Genomic DNA, 22358 nt, shown 5'->3' on the forward strand with positions numbered 1-22358 from the left:
AGAATAGCACATTAGGTTTTTGAAATAAAACTTTTTAATAGCATTAAAATGGACTGTAGATACCTCAAAATATGCATTTTGTTGGCTTTCAATACCAGAAATAGTGCTTGGCGGCGGGGCTTCGCCCCGCGATGGGGAGCTCCTGGCGCTCCCCCAGACCCCCTTGCTAGTAATGTCGGGGAGTCCACAATTTTATGGAAACAGCTTGATGGCAAATGCGCCGAACGACGAGGGAGGGTCTAAGTCAGTAAGAATAGCACATTAGGTTTTTGAAATAGAACTTTTTAATAGCAGGAAAATGCACTGTAGATACCTCAGAATATGCATTTTGTTGGTTTTCAATATCAGAAATAGTGATTGGCGGCGGGGCTTCGCCCCGCGCTGGGGGAGCTCCTAGCGCTCCCCCAGACCCCTTTGCTAGTAATGTCGGGGAATCTACAATTTTTTCACTAACTCATGGAAGAACCTATTCTAGGGCACAATAAACGTCTTCCGAAAGAATGAAGGGTCAGAATGTAATACATATAATTTTTTTTTCGCGGGGGGGGGGGGGAGAAAAAAATTCACCCCCCAAAACCCCCCCCCGAAAAAAAATCCTGGCTACGCCCATGATATATATATATATATATATAGTTCGTCCATCGTGGTTCGATGATGACCACTTTGTCATCCAGGGGGCTGAGGGTACATTTCAGATAACACACATAACAGTGAAAAGATTAAAACTTTTTTTCATCTGGGTTTTTCTGGGTATTTACTTGGTAAAGCCTAAAAACCTAGTGCTATCATGGAAGTGACGAGTCGCTCATTTGCATACAGAGGGCAACTTGGTTCATTCAAAGCAACACAGAAAGGAACTCTATGTTTTATTCTATATATTCGTTCTTGATAAAGGATGTTAAATTTTAAATATTTTGTGCGATATGGCTAGCGAAGGGCCCAGGAGACATGGGCACATCAAACTACGTCTGACAGGTAAGAATTAATATTTGTGTTTATTAAGAAGGGATCAAAAGACTCGACACCAATATGATATAACACTACACTACAGAAATATTCCGAATACTCGTCTCTACGAGTGACTAACATTTTTTAGAGTTAAAAATGGCTGCCACTACGAAACTTGTGTGTACTGCCTAAAAATATCTCCAGTTATTTAGACTAAGAGTCAAAGATCTGTGAAATTAAAGTTAAAGACTCTACAGTCTACACTCTATCCTACATCTAGAAGATGCAAGATCTAATTCTAGATTGATCTTTATACTTTATTCTATCTTGTCATTTTCTTTAGATATAGACTAGAATCTATGATTCTATCTAGATCTAGATCTAGAATCTTAATCTCATAAATCATCTGGAATCTAGACTAAGTCCTAAGTTACTAAGACTACTACTTTTCTAGAGTCTATTATCTAGTTAATCTAGTGATGTGACTATTCAGAACTAGTCTAGATCTAGAATTTAGATCTAGATTCTAGATCTATAATAGAATTGAATAGATCCATTTCTAATAGATAATAGTGAATACTATAACTATACTATAGTTACACTATAGTACTATAGTATAGTTATAAAATAATAGATCTAGATTCTAGGGTCTAATAAGACTAATACAATAAAAATAATGTAGAATTATAGTTATAGTATAGAAATCTAGATTATTAGATATCTGTAATAGATCAATGCTTAAAATGATTATGATAGTAGATTCTAGAAGAAGGTGATTAAATGAACTTATCAGTTTTGGACCAGATCTGGTTGTAAAGATGTGATGTAAGGATTTAAAATTTAATGTGTATCTAGTTTCCTTACAATCACTAATCACATGAATAGATTTTATTTCAAGAATTCTAATGCAAGCCAAATGCTTCTTAAGCTAAATGGACCATCATGATAATCAACCACTTATTCTGACTGAATTCTAAAATACTGAAGCAAATCTTATACAGTCAAGTTACACCATCCACTTATTAGAACCAAAAAGATCTTACGTCGATGTAGTTCAGTTAACTGGATTCCGAAGCAAATTTTATTATACCGTCAGGTTACACCATCCACTTATTAGGACCAAAAAGATTTTCAGTTAACTGGATGCCACTGTAATTTTAGAGTCTGTTGAAAGCGCCAGTAATGCTTTAATCTTCCAGGGACATCCATAGGGCTAAAGATAATGTTATAGTTTTATTTTCCTTGCTTTATAAAATTTGGTTGAGAAATTCAAGGTAGTTATAGATCTTGATGACATCAGCTTTAAGTTATAGTGGTGCTACTCAGGATTCATGGACTCATATTCTTTCAGATCAGGGAGTGTAGTACTGCCAATCGGTGCATCTAGTCTATGTTTAAAAATAATTTGTGAGCCTATTTTAACTTAAATAAGAAGTTAACAAAATTTTAGTCTGCTTTTGAGAATTAACTAGCAGGAATCTCTAAAGATGAAAAGAGAAATAAGATTAAAACCATGTAGTTGCTAGTCATGCATGAAGGCAATGTATTTCTCAATAATTTATGGTTTACTTTATCTTCCTATTTAGAATGAGTTGGGATTTAAAGGACATGGTTTCCTTCCTCTTTTTTTTTTTTTCTTCTTTGTTCTCATTTTACATGTCGGAAGGTTCAGATCAGTAATCCTATATCTGAGATGAACCGCACAGTGATTTGCAGATCAGGCAGTTTTCCGTAGGGTTTCCTTTAAATTTAATACAGCTTGGGGTGATGTGAGGAAAATGGTTTACAAGTTATGTCCGAGAATCTAGAAAGTCTGTTAAAAAGCTAATATAGATCTTTTATAATATAAAGTCTCTAATTAACAGATATAACTAGCTTAACAATTGGAACTGTATAGGATGTAAAAATATTAGTTTTGGAAAGAAAGATAAGTTAGTAAATATGCACCATAATTATATGTATGCAATATATATATATAATAAATATATATATATATATATATGCAAGTTACAAAAGTCGTCATTCACATTTCTTTAAATTGTGCATGAAGTAAATATTTATGTTTTCTATGTTTGTGGATTTTCATGAAAGTTATTATTATAAAATTATTAGATTCTAAGATTTCTTGTGCAAGGGGAAGTACTTAAGCGCTTAAGTCTGAGCCAGAGGCTGGAAAAGTGTGAGGAGCCAAGTTAGACACATTGAAAGTTAAACCTAATGATTACAGACAGTTAAACCTAATGATCGCATATCATTAAACCTAATGATTGCAGACAGTTAAACCTAATAATTATAGACATTTAAAGACAAATTTATATACAGAAAGTTAAACACAATTAACACATTGAATACAGACAAACACATTGAGGCAGTTTATCAAAATTATTACAACATTTAACACAATGAATGCTGACAGTAAAAAGCAATTAACACAGTTAAACACATTGAATTCAGACAGTTAAACACAATGATTAAAGACAATACAGACAGTTAAACAAAATGATCACAGACTTAAACACATTAAATGCAGACAGTTAAACACATTGTCATAAACAATTAATAGCTAGTACACTATTAATCCTATGAAATATCTATAGGCCTGCTGCATGATTTTGCACTAAAAAAAATTTTTATGCCTAGATCATGATTTTTTTGTTTAAAACTATGTGTTTATAGATCTAATATGAACCATTTTCAATGTGATTGCGTTTAGGAAGCTAGTTATAGTAGCTCTAGGTCAAGATAAAAGCTTCATTCAACACTCTCTGTAGTATGAGTCACTGTTCGAATTTTGGTCCTTGAGTGGGCTTTCTAGTAAGCATTATTTGCGAGTACAAAGCCAAAGTCGGATCAATAGCACAGCCATAGATGAATAGGGTTAAAGGGTGAGTACAGCTTTGTCCCCCCCCCCCCCCAGCCCCAGTGGCCTAAAATCCATTCAGCGGTTGCAAGCCAAATCTTGCAACCAAATCTCGCGCTATCCACTTGCTTTGTCTCTTAAGTATGAATGATGATTGGAAATCAGCGGAAGAGAGACATTTCGTGTTGCCATTAGTGGATGGAACGGGTTGCCTGAATCAGCCAGAAACCAGTAACTTAGTAGAGTTTAAAAGTTTGTAATTGACACACGTGTCTAGGACTAAATGAAGGCAGGATACACTTAGTAAGGGATAACCTTTTTTTTTTTTTACCTTTTTTTTTTTAAAGGAACGTCTTTAAGTTTAAGCTTACACTTTGTTTTCAAACATATATAGCCTACTCAATTTGAAAGACAAGAGAACTTGCTCAATACGTCTTATGGTATAATTTGAGTCAAATAGTTGTTAGATAGTTCATGTACGTAGGAGTATTATAAAAGGCGTCTCCTATACGTCACTCTTCGTAATATAATTTGTCAAGCTCACCAAGACAACAAGCTGTATTGCTTTACATTTATTCTACTAATCAGTGGAAGCTTGCTGTAAAGCTAAAAAAAAAAATGGTCCTAAAACCATGACTAGCTAGACTACGCAATCAAAAGCATTTAGAGTATTCTGGAATCTATTTGGCGAAGGTAGTTTCTAAAAAGAGGATGATTGGAGTATTGAACTAGCCACTACCAATCTTGTCAATGTTTATGTACACTTTTGTTTACGCTTACTTGGTGATCTACTTCTATATGGGGCCAAGTGTAAACATTGTGTTTACTTATGTAGACGTAGATCTTGTAATTTTGTATAATTTTCATTTCCCTGTTGGTCACTATATGTCCTGAATACATTTTCTTACCAGCGGTACACGTTTTAAAGTGGAGTTTTCTCACTGTTTAGTTTGATGTTACTAAATGTAAACATGCTTATTACGTTGTATGGCCTTCTGTATGTACACCAATCGCTATCGCAGTAATCAAATCACGTGAGCAAACACAATTTACATAATTATAGCGTGTGCGTGTCTACCAAAGCAGAATGACGGAAACGACTGAAAGTAAAAAATCAAGTTTTTTTTTTCTCATTGGCTGTTGTGTTTATTGTGTGTATGTTCCAGGTAGGAGCCCCATTTCCTGTGGTGAGACTAGAGCACGTTGCATTCACAGCGTGCAATCATCCAGATTATGTCTGTCCAAGTTGTTCCGCCACACACAAGAGAAGGGGGTGTGGTGTGTTCATTTCAATCTAAGTCAATAGAAATAGATAGGTTTCAGATCAGCGGATTTCAATCTAAGTCAATAGAAATAGATAGGTTTCAGATCAGCGGTGTGGTTTCTAAAAGAGTGTGTGTTTGTATACTACGGCGCCGTGTGAACCAGAATTAGTATGAAGAGTAAATGCAGTGGAGTTCAATGAATTATGGGGGGAATATCGTCTGCAACAAGCATCCATTGCCTCCCTTCTTGGCACATCCCACGGACACTGGACACATGATTGTAGAGTCAATATAAGCTTGGTCATCTGGAACACGTGAAAGTTTTTACACACTTATTGGAGGCATGATGTAAAGAAACGTGAAGGTCTTTTTGCACAAGTCTTTTGATGATGCATTGTTGTTTTTTTTTTCCTCGCCAGAATCGAACCCTGTCACTAACGATCGTTCCAAAGCCACCCACTCCTGTTTCCTTTCCCAGGACGTTCTTGAAATGTCTAAGTCACGTGACCTTAGTTTGGGACTGTTACAAGACTTGGGGCAGTGTCTCTTTACACGCTAGGCCAATGAGAAGGCGGTCTTCCATTGGCGGGAATGAAAGCTTTCTGTCTGAGCTCGGCACAAGCTCCAATGTCTACTTTTTAGAGAACCACTCTAACGAAATGATTGTTCTTGAGCTATTTAACAAAAATCGATGGTTGAAATTAAACTTTATTTTGTCTTTCTGGTGGTTGGAACTAGACTTTGTTCAGTCCTTCTGGTGGTTGGAACTAGACTTTGTTCAGTCCTTCTGGTGGTTGGAACTAGACTTTGTTCAGTCCTTCTGGTGGTTGGAACTAGACTTTGTTCAGTCCTTCTGGTGGTTGGAACTAGACTTTGTTCAGTCTTTCTGGTGGTTGGAACTAGACTTTGTTCAGTCCTTCTGGTGGTTGGAACTAGACTTTGTTCAGTCCTTCTGGTGGTTGGAACTAGACTTTGTTCAGTCCTTCTGGTGGTTGGAACTAGACTTTGTTCAGTCCTTCTGGTGGTTGGAACTAGACTTTGTTCAGTCTTTCTGGTGGTTGGAACTAGATTTTGTTCAGTCCTTCTGGTGGTTGGAACTAGACTTTGTTCAGTCCTTCTGGTGGTTGGAACTAGACTTTGTTCAGTCTTTCTGGTGGTTGGAACTAGATTTTGTTCAGTCCTTCTGGTGGTTGGAACTAGACTTTGTTCAGTCCTTCAGGTGGTTGGAACTAGACTATATCTTGTCTTTGTGTTCAAGTTTGAGATCAAACATTTATGCTTCGATAGTTCTGCCATATCATTTACCTCAGAAATATTAAACCTAGATTAAATCTAGATTTTCTTGATTCAGTAACACGGCTCCTGACTATAGCATCTGAGAATAGTTGGGCTACACGAATTGCTCTTCTGGATTTACATATTACCAACTACATCGGCAGAATGATGATCACATCACGAATCTTTGTGTTGCTGGTTAATGACTATAAAAAGTCGTATCTACATTTCCAGCGTTAATGTGCTTGTAAAGTGCAAAGTTCAACTGATTTGGTATCCAGCCTCGATGTGAATGTAGCTGTCACACCAAACCTCCTGTATTAATCCAAAGTCTCTGGAATTTATGAATGATGTGCTCCACTAGTATGCACATCTATTTATAAATTTTGATCTGTTGAAATCGTATGCATGGCCTTGTGGGCCATGACTTCTTCAGGCGAGGTAACGTGATATTTATTACTTGGGATTCGCAGTAGGTATTGTGGGTAATGTTTGGAACAACTGGTTCCAAGTTCTAATTCAATCTGGTTATTTCACGAGTCACCGGGTTTATATATATATATATATATATATATATGCCAGATTCTATGTCTACAACGGTATTATTTAGTGATTGGTTCACTGTTTTTTTTTAGAGGGGTGTGTGTGTGTTTCTATGGTGACGCTGGGAAGAGGTTAGCGATTGGTTGTGAATGATGCAAGATAGGTGGCAGTGTCGTCATTGGTTTTAGGGCAGACGACTCCTGAACGTGAGACTGGAAGGTTGTGTTATTGTAGTGAATTCGATTTTGTTTAAAAGTATTACTAAAGTCTACTACATTTATTTGACCTCGTATCACCTAGATGTTATCCATAGTGTAAAAAAACAGTTATATTTAGTATTGTTTACGAAGAAGTTACACAACTCATTATCACCTAGATGTTATCCATAGTGTAAAAAAAACAGTTATATTTAGTATTGTTTACGAAGAAGTTACACAACTCATTGAAGTTTTATTAGTTAAGATATAATGCGCCTACATCGGTTTAGTTGTCTACCAGCAGTTTGGCGCTACAAGTCAACGACCGTTAACAAGGGGGGATTTATACATAGAGACATCTAGGTCTGTAGTCTAACACGCTAGAAGCTAATCAACTAGGAGTAGCAGATACCGTAAGTTGGTCTGGCTCGGTGGTCTGCTACTGACTGAAGTGTGGGTGTGTATACAACTGTGTATGCATGTGTGACTACGTGGTGTGAACTAGTGTGAAGACATGGGGTCAAGAATGTGGTGTGGGAGGGGAGGGACTCAAGACTGCCCCTACTGCCATTTAATGAATGAACTGACAATCAGGTCATTTCACTTAGCGCTCCGGTGTTGACGTTTCTCTACTTCACGTATATTTTGTTACCAAGCTGCTGCTGTTGCTGTTTTTTTTTTCTTCAGAATCAAGTTTATTACAAACTCAATCCGTCTGTCTGTCTGGGTGGAATTTCGTTACACTTTATTTCTCCAACTTCCCATTCTCTGGTCAAGATAAAACGTTGCACAGTTTAGTCCTTCTCGACGAGAACACATGAATCATAAAGTTCATCAGTCATCAGTCATAATTAATTGATTTTGTTTTATGTAGAAAATGTATTCAACTTAGGGGACAATTAGGTCGTTCGCAAACAATTTTGAACGAACAATAGACTATAAACGTTTCATTTTATAAGTACTTGAGTAGCTCATTGGCTAACATGTCGGCTTTCATGGATGCTTTAGAGTCTAGACCTTGAATTTGAATTCAGACGCGAGCAACTTTTTTTGATTAATTTGTTTTTGAAAAGGCAGCACGGAAACCTTCTTCCAGATACCCCGTTCCAGTCTATAAAAAGTGATTGGACCAAAGCGCACTGTACATGCTACAAGCATGGGCATTTCGCTAAATAAAAACAATGTAAATATTTCCATTCGCCCAAATTAATTTTTAGTCTCGATGTCTTCAAAATTAATGGCAGGATTGATTTAAAATAATTGATTCAATTTCACTCGATACAAGTCTTTTTTTTCCTCTTCATTTTACTTGTTTATAATTTGTATACGCTTTGTAATTTCCATTGAACTTTATTAAAGGTATTGTAACGCTGACAATATGTCGTACGTTTGGTCTAGATCTGTTTGCAAATTAAAGTGTTCTGGAACTAATCCTATTCTGTCATGATATTACTCTTTACAGCTCCTTTACTTCGACTTGGTTAAATTGATAAAACACCTTATCATTATTCTCTTGTGTCATTCACCCCCTTTGGCAATCAGGGTTGTACATTGTGAACGGTATTTCAACTGCATTGTATTTTCTGTCTCTCCTCAATGTCTGGGTCGTTGATAAAGCCTTTGATCAGCCCCGTGAGTCGTTGGGTGCTGATGATCACATCAATCTTGTGTTTGTGTTTCCACGTTTTAGTGGTCTCCTCGCTATCTGCCTTGACCCATGTTAGATAAATATAAACTATACATTGAACATTAATAAATACAAACAAATCTAAATCATGGCATCTACAAATGCAGGGGTTCTCAACCTGTGGGTCGCGACCCCCCTAGGGGGGTCGATTGACGATTTACCAGGGGTCGCCTAAGACCATCGAAAATATGGATTGTAATTTTCTATTCTTCTATTGCTGCATGTGTGTGTGTGGAAGGGGTCGCAACAGAGTGAGGGGTTGTAAAAAGGGGTCGCCGAGCATAAAAGGTTGAGAACCGCTGTACTAATGGAATAGTTTTTCGGTTTCAATAGTTTTTTTTTTTTTTTGTCGGCGGGACATTTTGGTGTGGGGACTAAATTATTGATCAATCTGGTGTAATGAACCTAGTGGGACGCCACTGGAAGATTAGATTACGCCACTGCTGGGGTTTGATTTATTAATTTCAAGTGCGAGTGAAATGGGTTTTATTACAAGTGAAAGGCACCTGACTTATTGATGGGTTCGTCTCCATTGGGGTCGTGTGAAGGGATCGTTAGGCTTGTCTCTACTTTCCTCTATGTCCTCCCCAATTTGTCCTCTTTCTACTCGTAGCGCCCGGTTTTGGAGTAGAAGTTTTGCTGGAGCCCTTGTTTGATGCGGGATTGTCACGACCCGGGGCTTAGAGGTTGTAGTGATACGTCTGACTCGTACCCCCTCCCGACATAGGTTAAATGTTTGTCTGACTTTAGTCACTTTGCCCTAATGACCTTTAAAGAGACTTTTTTAATTTTTTTTCTTCACGTTTCTACCATTTCTAATGTACTAACTTATTAATCATACTTAATTCTCCTATTCTATTGTTGGTTAGTTTACGAGGGAAGCTAGGAAAAATGTTAACTTAATCGAGTGGGAATCTCAATGTACATCTTGTCTAGAGACAACATTTCTCATGATGTTCAAATCACTTATGACACCTCATATTCTTCTTTTAATGTCTAGTTTAATGGTATATCTTCATTTTTTTTTAGATTAAGTAGTAAATTTTTTTTATTTTAGAGTTTAATCTCTAAAAGTAGACCATTTAATTGAAACAGAAGAATGCTTCTGAGACAGAAATCTTTTAACATCCGAAACCTAAAATGGAACTTTAATATTAGTGCTACGTAAAATTGCATAATCATTTTGTAATATTTGTGTGGATTATTTCTGCTAACATAATATCTGTTACATTTAAGAAAAAAAAGCAAATAAATTAAGAGCTAATTCAGTGTTTCCCAAGGTGCTTCTAAAGACATTGCTGAATTCATACTTTCCAATGAGCTGTATCTTCAGTTAGATTTAAAGTCTGCGGTGTGAAGTAGTCTAAACTATTGCGTGACTCCTTTGTCGAGGAAACTGCATCGCCATAGTACACTTGTGACATCTAGGAAACAATTGACAAGACTTGACTTTAGCAACCTTTAATGAGACGGGAAGTACTATCAACCTTTAATGAGACGGGAAGTAAAGCTAGTATCATAACAACACTCTTAAGTAGGTCAAGTACTGACACATATATTCATACGTAAACTTACACACACCGTCACGACATTTTTGGCCGATTGAAAACTTTCTGATATAGATTTTTTGAATGGTACATTATGAAAGAGATTTGTTCTCCCCAATTAACTAGGTGTTAAACACGAACTAATTCTTTTCAAAAGTGTTCGTTGGTAGTGACGAGGAGCACGGGATATCATTCTGCTCAATTCTCTTTAACATTTCGTCTAATTTACAGTCCCACCATAGAGCAGGTTCAGTTCGATGATGGGGAGACATGTGGATGGCAGAGATTCTAATCTTTTTAATATATGGACGTACAATCTCGGGAGTATCTAAAAACAAAAAAAAAAAAAATAAATAATGGAAGATCACTAGCTGTCTTTGAAAATGCGAATGTGTCTTTAGCGACCATACTTATTTTGTTCTCCATATAGTAGAAAGTAAAGGCGGTTGGTCGTTGTGCTGGCCACATGACAACCTCCTTGGCCACAGAAACAGACGACCCTTACATCATCTGCCCTATAGATCGCAAGGTCTGAAAGGGGAATTTTACTGTAGAGGCCTAAAGAAGCATAGGCCTGTAGAAAACAAATCAAATGTGCAAATAAAAACAATCGTGCCCGGTCTATATATTTCTATGTCTATGGTCAAGTAACATTAGACGTGAAAATCCAGAGTTCACATATGGAATTATTTCACACACATTACAAGCTCGTTGTTGGGTTAACATTAGTTCTATTTATAGTCTCAGGGTTCTACGTCTGTCCTAGGTTGTGCCTACAGACGTCATGTCGTCTCGGCTTTTCGTCCGCGCGCCAAGTTAACATCCGAGACTTTGTCGCTGGTACTAGAGCTGTCCCCACCACTTTCCCCACACTGAGAAGATTGGGGTCTATCAAAGTGCACGTCATGGTTCAGAAACGGTGACAATGAAAAAACTGAACACTGAAACGTCAGCAGGACACGAATCACTCCATACCATTTCGGCAGTTGTCACTGTTGGCGCCTTAGACAGGGCCTCTTCGTTAGTTACGCCTCAGACAGCTGCCCAGTCGGCCGCAGTCTAGATTCGCTCCACAAATTAAAATCCGCGGATGTTGTGGAATTATTAAGTTGAGATATTTGTCTCCGAAGCTGTTGACAGCGATGTTAAAAGTGTTTCTTGCAGTCCGTGAACTAACCCACTTGTTGATACACAGGCTCTTGCATTTCTTTGGACTGGTTTTGAGATGATTATTGTGTTTAAAACGGTGAGAAAAACAAACAAAAACTCTAAATAGATCAGTTGGATACGTGTTTCCTGTTGGTTGTGTTCATGGGATACAGTCCAGTTAGTGACGTTCCCTTTGCAGACCTGGCGATCTCTAGAGCAGATGAGGTTAAGGTTTCTTTGGCCAACGGTTAACGAGTAGGCTGTCGTGTGGCCAGCACAACGACCAACTAGCCCCCAACTAAAGTCAGATACCCATTGGGTTTGGTTGAACTCAGGGGCGCCCTGAAAATCTCGACATTCAAAACCTTAGTCTTCACCGAGATTCGAACCCAGGCGCTTAACCACTTAGTTACCGCCCCCCCCCTCCAGTTAGTTCATGTACTTAAGTACTGCTTGAACAGACTGCTGCTGTTCACGCCTGGTTGTATTTATATTTATTCAAGTTGTACATTGAAGCTTCAATTTTTGTTTAATTGACCCCCCCCCCCTTTATTTTTTTTAAAAAAAAAAGGTCAGCACAGGTTCGAGTTTAACCTTCTGCCAACGAGTACAGAACATGTTTAATATGACGTCTGTTTCCGCTACTTTCACCCCCCCCCCCCGCAATTACTGTACCCCCCCCCCCCCTTTCCCTTTTCTTTCCAACTTCTGTCCATCGACATCTTTCTGCACATCTGCTGTCAGTGGTGGACTGGGCTGTACTCTCCCCAGCATTTTGGTTTCGATTTGATTTTGATTTTAGGCACATCGGCACAATTTAGGCCATGCCGTGCCTTCCCATCATTTGGGCTAAACGTCAGTTTCATTCATACATAAACCACAAGAGTGTTCTTACTCTTTTTTATGTGAAATGAAGAGTTACTGTACCAATGATTCGATACACATCTCAAGACATGGGGAAAGTTGGCTAAGAATGTTCAATGCTGATAACACCGACTACTAGCGAAGTGCCAGGACTGAATTACTTTGACCTCTAAACACCAAAATCATAGGCTGTGGTTGTGGCCTTTCAAAGGCCAGTTCGCTCCCAAGTCTTCTGCTAGCATTGCTCTTCAGTGGTGACATTGCCTGTCATCCAGTGCGTCTATAGTTGTATGTTCTACAGACCTGTGTTCTGATTGTACACGGGTGTTATCTACATTCCGTCCGTGTTGTCCTAGTCTACATAGATTCTCCGTGATTGTCTCCCATTCTTCAGTTCCTTTTGTTTGGACTGACTTGAGACAGAAGACTTGTGTTTTGTCATGAAACTCACAGATTTTGAAAGTCTTTAAACCTCTCAGGCCTACCGATACTTATTGGTTTTGTGTTTGAATGTCTCACATTTGACACCATTTTTTAAAAATTATCCCATTGGTTTTTATAATGTGCAGTGCACTGTTCTGTTTCTACTGATGAAATATTTGTATATTGGCTGTTGTAATCGTTAATGTTGGTATTGAATTGTACAACTCAGTACGGCGAATCACATTACAAATAATAATACATTTTTTTTACGTGGTTCATATCGTAATAGATTTTTTTCCAACACTCCCCCCCCCCCCCCCCGACACAGAACGCATTAAATGAGGCGTCATGCACACTGTCCAAGTTTCCCTAACACTCTTTTAAAGTGTGAATGACTAGAATGCATTTACTGTCTGTGGTGAACAAAGTCCAGATTTGGTGCATGAGAAACTCGCTCAGACATCACGTGTGATGCTTCGCGCCAACTTAACATGTGGGATATTTGACCTTGGTATTGCTCAGATATTTGACCTTGGTATTGCTCACTCTTTCGGTTTATCCCAATCACTTTTATTATTTTTTTCAAACTAAGAGTGGCAGCACTCAATAAAACAAAATCATCCCGATGTGTGTCAATATAATGCAAAGAAATATCTGAATCGATGATGGCAGCCCTTTACTTGAAGATACTTATCGGATGTCCCACGGATGTCGATGGATCGTTGATGAATCACAACTGGATTCTTGGCGACGTACCATTGTGGCGACGCACCAGTGTGTCGCCTGTCAAGCACACTGTTATGACGAGTCTTTTGTATTCTATGTTATGTATTTCCCACGTTGTCTATCCAATACTGGTTGAAGTGTCTAGCTGTGATTAATGGTGTACAGAGAGACAGTATGTCGCACCCAATCAAATCAGTTGAAGTGTGGTCGGGACACGAAACGTTGAGTGCAGTGGCACCATGTTCAATAGAGTTGACGCTCGTTCCTGATCGCATAACTACGTGGCTTCATCAATCGGACGTCAGTGGAGGCAATTCAGATTCGTAGTGCGGGGCAAGGTACTTTATTGGCGTGCACCCACCTCCCCCCATTTTACACAAACATCAAATAGAAATATAGGCTTTAAAATAAAAAAAATATTTAATAATAATATCATACAAATAACCTTAGAATGTATTACCTAACTAAAAAATCTATAATAATATTTTTTAGGCGCCTCTGCGTGTGCCCCCCCCCCCGAAAGGTTGCGCCCGGGGCATCGTGCCCTTCCTTCTCTACGTCTCTAAAGGCGTACTAGATTTAGCTGACTTTCTTGGAATCTTCGCCCATTTAAAGGCCTACTTGTCTACTTTGAACAGATGATGGCCGAAACGTTCGTTGCTTTGTGGAAAGTGTTACTAAACCTATCGCATAACAAATGGAATTACAATACAGAACCATCTAACAACTCAGAATTGCAGGGCCGAGTGTGGATTCACTTATGGTTGATGTACTAGTGTTTTCTTTTTTTTTTTTTTTTCTTTTTTCCAAAAAGTCTTGTGTAGCATCAATGTTGTCAAAAAGTATATTGGAAACATACCATAGAATAACGTTACTGCTGGGAGTGTAGATTAACCCCACTGTCTTCGCCACGGGATTACGATTTTTACCACTAAGTCATGAAGTCGTGGAGCTAACGTGGTGAGTGGCTTACATTTCATCTGCACCTGAAAGGACCTGAGAGCTTTGTGCCGGGCTCCTTTACGAAATTGACCCGGACCCTGAAACTAAAAAAAGCCGTGGGGTCCATATCAACGGTTTCAAAGTTCTGACTTGCTGTGAGAAGCGCCCTCTTTCCCCCCCCCCCCATTACAAAAGTGATGTCACTACTCACACGTCTTTGCACAGAATATTTCCCAAATGATCCCCGGGGGCTGACTTTTGTTTTGTCCTCCAAAATTCGGTGGTTGCTTTCAGTGTTTTGTTTTTTTTCGTTTAGCTTGAGAGGATAACTCCTGCATGCTCCACCCCAAAGAAAATATAGTTCTTGAATATGTTGTCACGGGACTGTCTAACGCAGACCTAAAGCAGCAAACAAGCAAATGATAAAATATTTCTTTTTTTAAAAACAAAACTTATTTAAGGGGAAAAAACAGCTAATTACTGCCATTTATCTGCATATGGCAGGGGGTTAGCTTCCTTTCTGCTATATGAAACAAAATTAATTAATTAGTACTAATTGATTAACTAATTGGTTAATTTTTTAATTCATTCGTTTATTGTAATCGGCAATGAATAATTATCCACTATGTCAACTTGATCCGAGTATGGGAAGTGGGAGAAAGAACGTGTCAAAACGTAAAAAAGGGGATTAAATCCATATATACATCCACATCTCTCATTAAGTAGCATTTACTCTCCTTATTTCGATATCAACTAAATAATTAATCACCAATAATTAATTAACGGATTGGTTTTTTTTTTCTATTGATTTATGTCTTGTCAGGTACACAATGACTAGTTGTGCTAATTTTCAACTTGATCCGAGAATAGGAAACGGAAAACAAAAACATGTTTCATCTTTTTACCAGGCAGAGTGAGTTAAAATAAGTTTATACATAAATATGTGTGTGACTTCAGTTCTGTTACGAAGTCCTGTTGTAGTGGAACTCGTAAGCCATGCGGTAGATTCAACATTTCAAACGTCTGAAATGGCTGGCTCCTAAGTTACCAAAGACCGGGAAACATGCAATCGCAATGCCTCCGAATCCCAGTCTTCAATCCGATTTCAAAGCGCTGTATTTTTATTCTTTTCATAGACTCGAATTCTCTCCCTTTTGAAACCCACATGACTTCAGCTGTTTTTGGTACTTTTGTGGTGACTTTGTTGAAATGAATGTCTTGTATTATGACATAATCTGATGCGCTTGTTGAGTCTACACGTCGGAGGAAATGGAGAGTACGAAGGAAGGGAATGGGAGAGGTGTTCTGTGTGTGTGTGTGTGCATCTTCCTTCATATATCACATCAAGTTTCTCTTTCACACCTTGCCATCTATAGGGCAGGTTAGGTAAAGAACATCTGTTTCTGTGACCGACGAGGGTGACATGTGGCCAGCACAACGACCAACCGCCTTTACTTTGCCCAATTATTATCATGTACTCGTCAAAGTACCGGAATTCGTACCCGAGACCCTTCGGTGCGGACACCAGGCGCTTTATACTCTGCCACCACGCCATTGATTTCCTTGACTGGAGTGTAATTTTGAAAACAAACAATAACAATTGTCTCCCTTTGTTGAATTAAATCTCGCTATATGAAGTGATCCCCAACAGTTGAAGCATTGCTCTGACTTGAAACGTCTTGATGGATCAAACATCTGTTTTAATTCACACCAATATATATCCGTTTCTATCCTTTCGACATTGACAGTTACCCTTTTTTTTACCGTTTTTTTTTTAAATTATTTTCTTGGTTTCTTTAGTTTTGAATAGGAGTTTGTATCCTGTTTCAAACTGTCAATGGACTAAACTTGTGTGATGGATCATTGTCACTTTGTAATTGTGGTGAGACAACAAATGCCTTTCGTTTTCGCTTGAAAGACTTGACACTGTCAGTGCATTTATGTGTCGGCAACACAAGAAACTGTATTTGACGAGACCAGTTCAAAATAGGCCATTCCCGTGAAGGGGTCACCTCGCTCCGTGCTTGACCCTGCAAGCCAATGTCTGTGGACTCCTAAATCCATTCCCTGTCTGTCTTCCGGCCTAGTCGTTGACCTAGATATTGATCTCGTGGGTGAAGACGCAATCTTTTTTTTTTTTCTCTATTGACATTTTTGTGAAGATGGCCAAACAAAGGGAACTGACTCTTCATTCAATCCACTACGTTGAACATGACATTATAATAATAAAGTCCAAAATGTGGAAATATAATCATAATGGAAGAATGTCCGGCTTTGTGTATCTTTGTCAATATGTGTTGGAAATGATCCTTCCACTTAAACATAATGGTGAATAACATATACTGACTCCATTTCTATATCAACTACTCGTTTCAACTATTTCAACTATTCGGTACAAAAGGTCATCAAGATTTATCCGCCATCTGCTTTCTATTAAAAAACATCTTCAATAATTATCGACACTGCAGTTTCCACTATTTCATAACGTTTTAAAAAAAAACATTACGTTTGGAAATGAAGCGACGTTGAATATCACTTAACCGTCCTGTAATATCAGATGATTGTTGTTCACAGATTCCACAGACACATAGACCAGAAGGATCTTCTGCAAAGCTGTCACATCTTTAAGAAATCTTGTTAGAAGTTCCATTTTACTCGAACGAATGTCCTACTGTGCCAGATATCGAGCTCATGATTGTATAACGCAGACATAAACCATCTTCTGGGGCTTATTTAATGACAACTTCTGTGTATCCCACTTTAAAATGCTTTGAGGGTGACTTTTTTTTTTTAAGGGTTGGATGAATTGTCGTGTACAATGTCAGAGAAGAAATCCTATTACTATTGTATTCTAAAGAAAGAGAAGAAGCCATCTTGAAAGAAGCCATCTTGAGCTCGTGACGAAAAAAAAAAACAGCTTGAAAAGCCGTGAGACAAAAAAAGTATTTGGAATGAATCAAATGAGGGTCACACGAAATAGGAATGTAATTTCTTGAGGCTTGACTTAGCTAGCTCAGCTGCACGGACTATTGGCCCAGCGTGTGTAATTGTGCTGGTTTTAATCCAGTCGTTTCTATCTATGCATTAAGTGCTTCAGTTGTCTATTCTCACACGACCACTGGCTGTTTAGACTGGTACATGTCCCACTACCGCTTGGTGAGCTATGCGAGTACAGCTGTGGTCAGTCGAGTCTAGCTGAGGATTAAGTAGGTGTTAGTGGTCAGCACGAGGGATGTGACGGTCTTGGTCGGACTTTTGTATAAAGGGGCGTCATTCTGTTTCTCTTTCACTGACACTTCGCCCTCCTTACATTCCCTACTACTGCCCCCCCCCCGTGTTATATTCCTATCCCCCCGTCTCTCTCTTTCTTGCGTCCATTGGTGGTCACTAGTTTCTATGGGGGAGGGGGGTGTTACTTTAATTCTCGCCCCGGTGTCGTTTTGTGAAATAGTTTTTGTCTTCGTCACTCGCCTCGGAAACTCGTGTGTGGAGAGTGGGAGGGTGTGTGTGTGTGTGTTTGAGGAGGTTAGGAATTCAGTGATATTGATTGATAAATGTCTTGACTCAGAATCCTCCACCCCCCCCCCTTCCTTTTTCCATTCAAGCCTTGCCATTGACCTTCACCGTCTTCTTTCTTGTCACCCGAGAATCCTATTTCCGGATCCGCCCATACCCCCCCCCCCCAATTTTCTTTTAGCATGTGTGTGCGATAGTGTGTGTGTGAGAGAGAAAAGAAAGTAAAAGAAATGATTAAGTGAATGAAAGACTGTAATGTGTTGTTGGTTGGAGAACAGTCTTCTTGAACTGATTCTAGGCCCAACCGTTACTAACATTGCATCTTCCAATGTATGTCTGCACATACAACATACATGGGTGTACATAGTCAACATTGCATATGTGTACATACTGATCATAGTCCAGTATTGTATTGATGAAATCTCCCACATGTCATCATACAACAATTTCTAAAACTCTGCTTGGTAAGTCCAGAATACATGTACCGTATACTGGTGATGGAGACTCAGTTAAGCTTTGTATTGAACCGAAATAATCAGACCAATGTGCTTTAGAGCAATGACATTTACATGTAAATAAACCTTGTGTTCATGTCCATAATTGGAAACAAATTCTCAGTGTCCCGAATGACTTGACTGTCTCATGAAGACAGAGTGTTATCACATCGGGAAGTAACTTTTTTTTTTAGTACAAACCATGGAAAGTAAACTAGAGAAAGGAAATTCCAGCCGTTATGAAATACACAAATCTTGATCATTGTATAGACTTAGAGAGCATATTATTAGGGAGTCGTAGGCCTTCCCGTCCAATGCGGCGTATTTGGACGGCAAGCTCTCGTAACAAAGTTCGGCCATAGGGGACTTCGGACTTCCACAGCATCTTCCAAGTCCACATATTTTAATTCGTCTAAGAAGGTGTGACGCCATTGTTATACGTGGACAGCCTTGCTTTCGCTCTCCTTTCGGCTTCCATGTTCGGGTTGATTTTGGTCAATGTGTTTTGTCTTGTCTGCAGAGCACAAGGTCTTAAAAAAAAAATGGTAAAAATAGTTTTTCAACATTAAATTGACCAAGATTATATTAGAGATTTGATACTGTGCTTTAATAAACATTATGTGTTGTTAACATAGAGGTTAGCCCCCCCCCTTTTTTTTTTCTTTCAAATTTAATAATCTGGCTAGTTAGCATGAGCATAAAGCCTTTTTTTTTTTACCTTTTCCCTGGACCGCATTAAAAGAGCATGCGCCTTGCTAGGATTACGTTGTCCTGATATATGTTTGGATGTTATTGATGTGATATAAAAGTTAGGTAAATATTCCAATAAAAATGAACACAGCCAAGCATCCAAGATATACACAAGAATCTAAATAAATAAAAAAGAAATTATCTTTAAAATAAAATGAAACTTTAGGTAAAGGTCATTTTGAACTTTAAAAATTCCAGTCTGTCAGCAAGTGTTACTAGGTTTTTTTTTTTTTTTTTAGCTGTTATCTTGTTGTTTATCGAAGTTTGGGCATTTCATGGAACAAGTTCGAGAGAAAAATATTTTGCGCAGTTTATTTTGTAATATATGGACTCAAACCAATCTTGGATAACGTGATTGGTCTTTGTTACTGACACTGACACTGTTAGAAAAACCGACTTTCCACCAAAATAAACATTTCCTAGTTACCCCAAGACCTAGGGATAAAGTCATCCGTTGACAGTTCAGTTGTGTTTGCAGGTGTCAAATCGTTTACTGGCATGGCCTGTATGGTACTGTGGAAATGTTTCTGAGAATGGGCGATGTACTTTTTTTTTTTTTTTTTACAAGAAACCAACACGTGATTCTGGGAACCCGTCTCTTCGTGATAAAATAAGGATAGAATGAAAGCCTAGCGAGCTTAAATTGCTGACTTGGAAATGTACACAAGTTTGAGGATATTTTTGCGCTTTTAATTATTAGCGGCCCCCGAAAGGGGAAAAGACGCTATTAGTTTTGTGTGAAATGTCTGTCCGTCCGTCCGTCCCGTTTAGATCTCGTAAACTAGAAAAGATAGTGAAAATCCGACATCATAATATTTTAGTCCATTCAAAGTTCTGATGCAACGGCTACTGATTATTAATAGTAACAAACACGGGAGGCTTTTCAATAGGGGAGATACATATTTACCATATTTTAAACACATTTATGCAAATGGTTTTGACTTTTTGTTAAATTTTTTTTTTTTACATTTGTATTGCTACGTTATGTAAGTTCTGGTCAACTAACTACTACATAAACCAAAAATAATGTTTAGTTTTTTTTAAGAGAAAAAAATCTATTTAGTATGTATATAAGTTGGACATAATTTAAAACAACAATTAATAAAGTAGGTTTTCATATTATCTCGTGAACTGCAGTGATACACTGCTATTACAGAACACCTAACTAAAGGAACATGCCTTTTTTTTGATGATTTGAATAAGAGATTGACCCTTTAAAAAACAATTAGATCAATTAGATACTCATTATAAGACATCAGTTAGGCCAGGTTGACATCTAACTTCACATTCACCTATCCCTTGGTTTGCTGGACCTTTGGGGCACCACACAAGATCTGTCAACATTATTTCTCCATTCTTCTCTGTCATTTGTCTTTGATAGAATTTTATTCTGATGTTCTTTCTGAAAATATTGATACCTGCCTTTTTACCTGCCTGGGTGGACCACTTAGGGTGGCCGATTTTAAGTTTGTGTTTCCACACAGACTGTCTTTGTAACCTTGTTTGTCACATTGGCACACTTTGGGCCAGGTCGTGCTTATGTTTTTGCTGCTTTGAAAGGGCTACTAGATAAAATGATGTTAAAATGAATGGCTCCGAGACTAGCGGCTTAAGAGAAAAACGCTGGTGCTGTAATGTGTCGGACGTCCTGGTGAGCCCTCGTCTTGCCAACACTGTCTCCGAGTCCTCATTCTCATCATATAGATGTGTTTTCATTTGATGGCATTGTTTGAGATTCTAAAATAAACAAAGGGCCAAATTGACCCGTCTACCTTGTTGATACATTTGTACCGATACATTTTTTTGAACAAAGTTTATATCAACTCTATTTGTCTGGTAAATAGTTTGAACATTTTTTTTCTTCCATTTCCCATTCTCGGATCAAGTTGCAAATTTGCACTATTATTCATTAAACCTGATAAGATATGAATCAATAAAAAAATACAATTAGTTAATACATTGCTGGCGATTAATTATTTTGTTTGATTTTCAAATAAGGGGAATAAATGCTACTTAATGAGAGATGTTGGCTATATAGATATCTATATGGATTTAGTCACCTTATTACGTTTCGACATTTTTTCCCCACTTCCAATTCTCGGATGTTGAAATTTTGTTTAAGTATTCATAGTCGATATCAATACACGAATCAATCAAAAAATTAACCCATTTGTTAATCATTGAGTACTAATTAATTAATTTTGTTTTATACACATTTTATAAAATTGTTTAATATCCTTGAGTCAAGGGGAAAGCTGTTGGAAAGTGACGGTTGTTCTTAAAAGTACTTAAGTCTCTTCTAGCTACAAGAACGTTTCTGTCGGGGTGAAGGATGGTGTCAAACTTAGTTCAGGTTGACGTGGTTCTGTTTCCCCCTGGATACTCTCAAGACTAATTAAAACTGAAGGCAATTACCGCGATGCCAAGTCACGTGGTCACCTGACATCATATTAGCAGTTAGCAATTTTAGGGTGTAGGATGTATCGAAGTGAAGAAGGATTACACACCAGTGGTTCTAAAACTTTTTTTGACAGAACTCCAAGTGAAAATGGAATTTACACATTTCCATGTTTATTAAAAACCAGTTTTTAGATAAGCTCGTAGTGAGCTGCATTGCTGTATGAGGTACCAGAACATATCGCTTTTGTATGTCACAACATATCGCTTTTTATGTTTTAATGCATCACAACATAACAGCAGAGGCTCACACGCTATCAACAGCTCAGTCACTGCCTTTCTTAGATTTTAGATGGGTTCCGTCTTTGTAGTCGAGTTTGATCGCAAAAACTAGACTCTTCTTTAACGATACGCTGGGAGGCAATGACTTTCTTTTTTTTTTTTTTTGTGTTAGTACTGATAGTGTTCCCGACTGTCGTGTTATTTAGTGAGTTTTGTCCTGATTGTTAGTGCAGTAAGATAGATGCTCTCATTATCGCCACTGTTTTCTTTCATTCCCAGTGCTTTGTGCCAAGAATATTGCCAAGAAAGATTTCTTTCGTAAGTACCTTCCCCTATTGCATTAAATCAAGCGTGTGAGTGTGTGTATATATAAATATATATATGGATATATAAGCTCAGATTTTGTATATTTTCTTTAAAAATTTTGATAGAATTTATTAGTATTCTAATTATTGTCATTGAACTAATTATCATAGCATCTTCTTCTGATTTA

The 22358-nt window shown here is 38.0% G+C and overlaps 2 protein-coding genes across 3 annotated transcripts in view; both read left to right on the forward strand.

Annotated features, from left to right (window-relative positions):
* Nucleotides 1-802: 802 nt before the first annotated feature.
* LOC106055015 (E3 ubiquitin-protein ligase SMURF2-like) overlaps nucleotides 803-22358 on the forward strand; it is a 74800-nt gene continuing 53244 nt past the window's right edge. For both annotated transcript variants that reach the window (XM_056018930.1, XM_056018931.1), the window contains exons 1-2: nucleotides 803-975; nucleotides 22145-22183. In XM_056018930.1, coding sequence (XP_055874905.1) covers nucleotides 924-975; nucleotides 22145-22183 — 91 coding nt within the window. In that variant the 5' untranslated portion in view covers nucleotides 803-923. The remainder of the gene's footprint in view (nucleotides 976-22144; nucleotides 22184-22358) is intronic.
* Nucleotides 3856-12010, forward strand: LOC129924463 (uncharacterized). Its single transcript, XM_056018934.1, has 2 exons — nucleotides 3856-5124; nucleotides 5170-12010. The coding sequence occupies exon 2, from the start codon at nucleotides 5460-5462 to the stop codon at nucleotides 6390-6392; it is 933 nt and encodes a 310-aa protein (XP_055874909.1). The 5' UTR covers nucleotides 3856-5124; nucleotides 5170-5459; the 3' UTR covers nucleotides 6393-12010.

This window comes from Biomphalaria glabrata, chromosome 2, assembly GCF_947242115.1.
Source record: "Biomphalaria glabrata chromosome 2, xgBioGlab47.1, whole genome shotgun sequence".
Taxonomy (NCBI): Eukaryota; Metazoa; Mollusca; class Gastropoda; family Planorbidae; genus Biomphalaria; species Biomphalaria glabrata.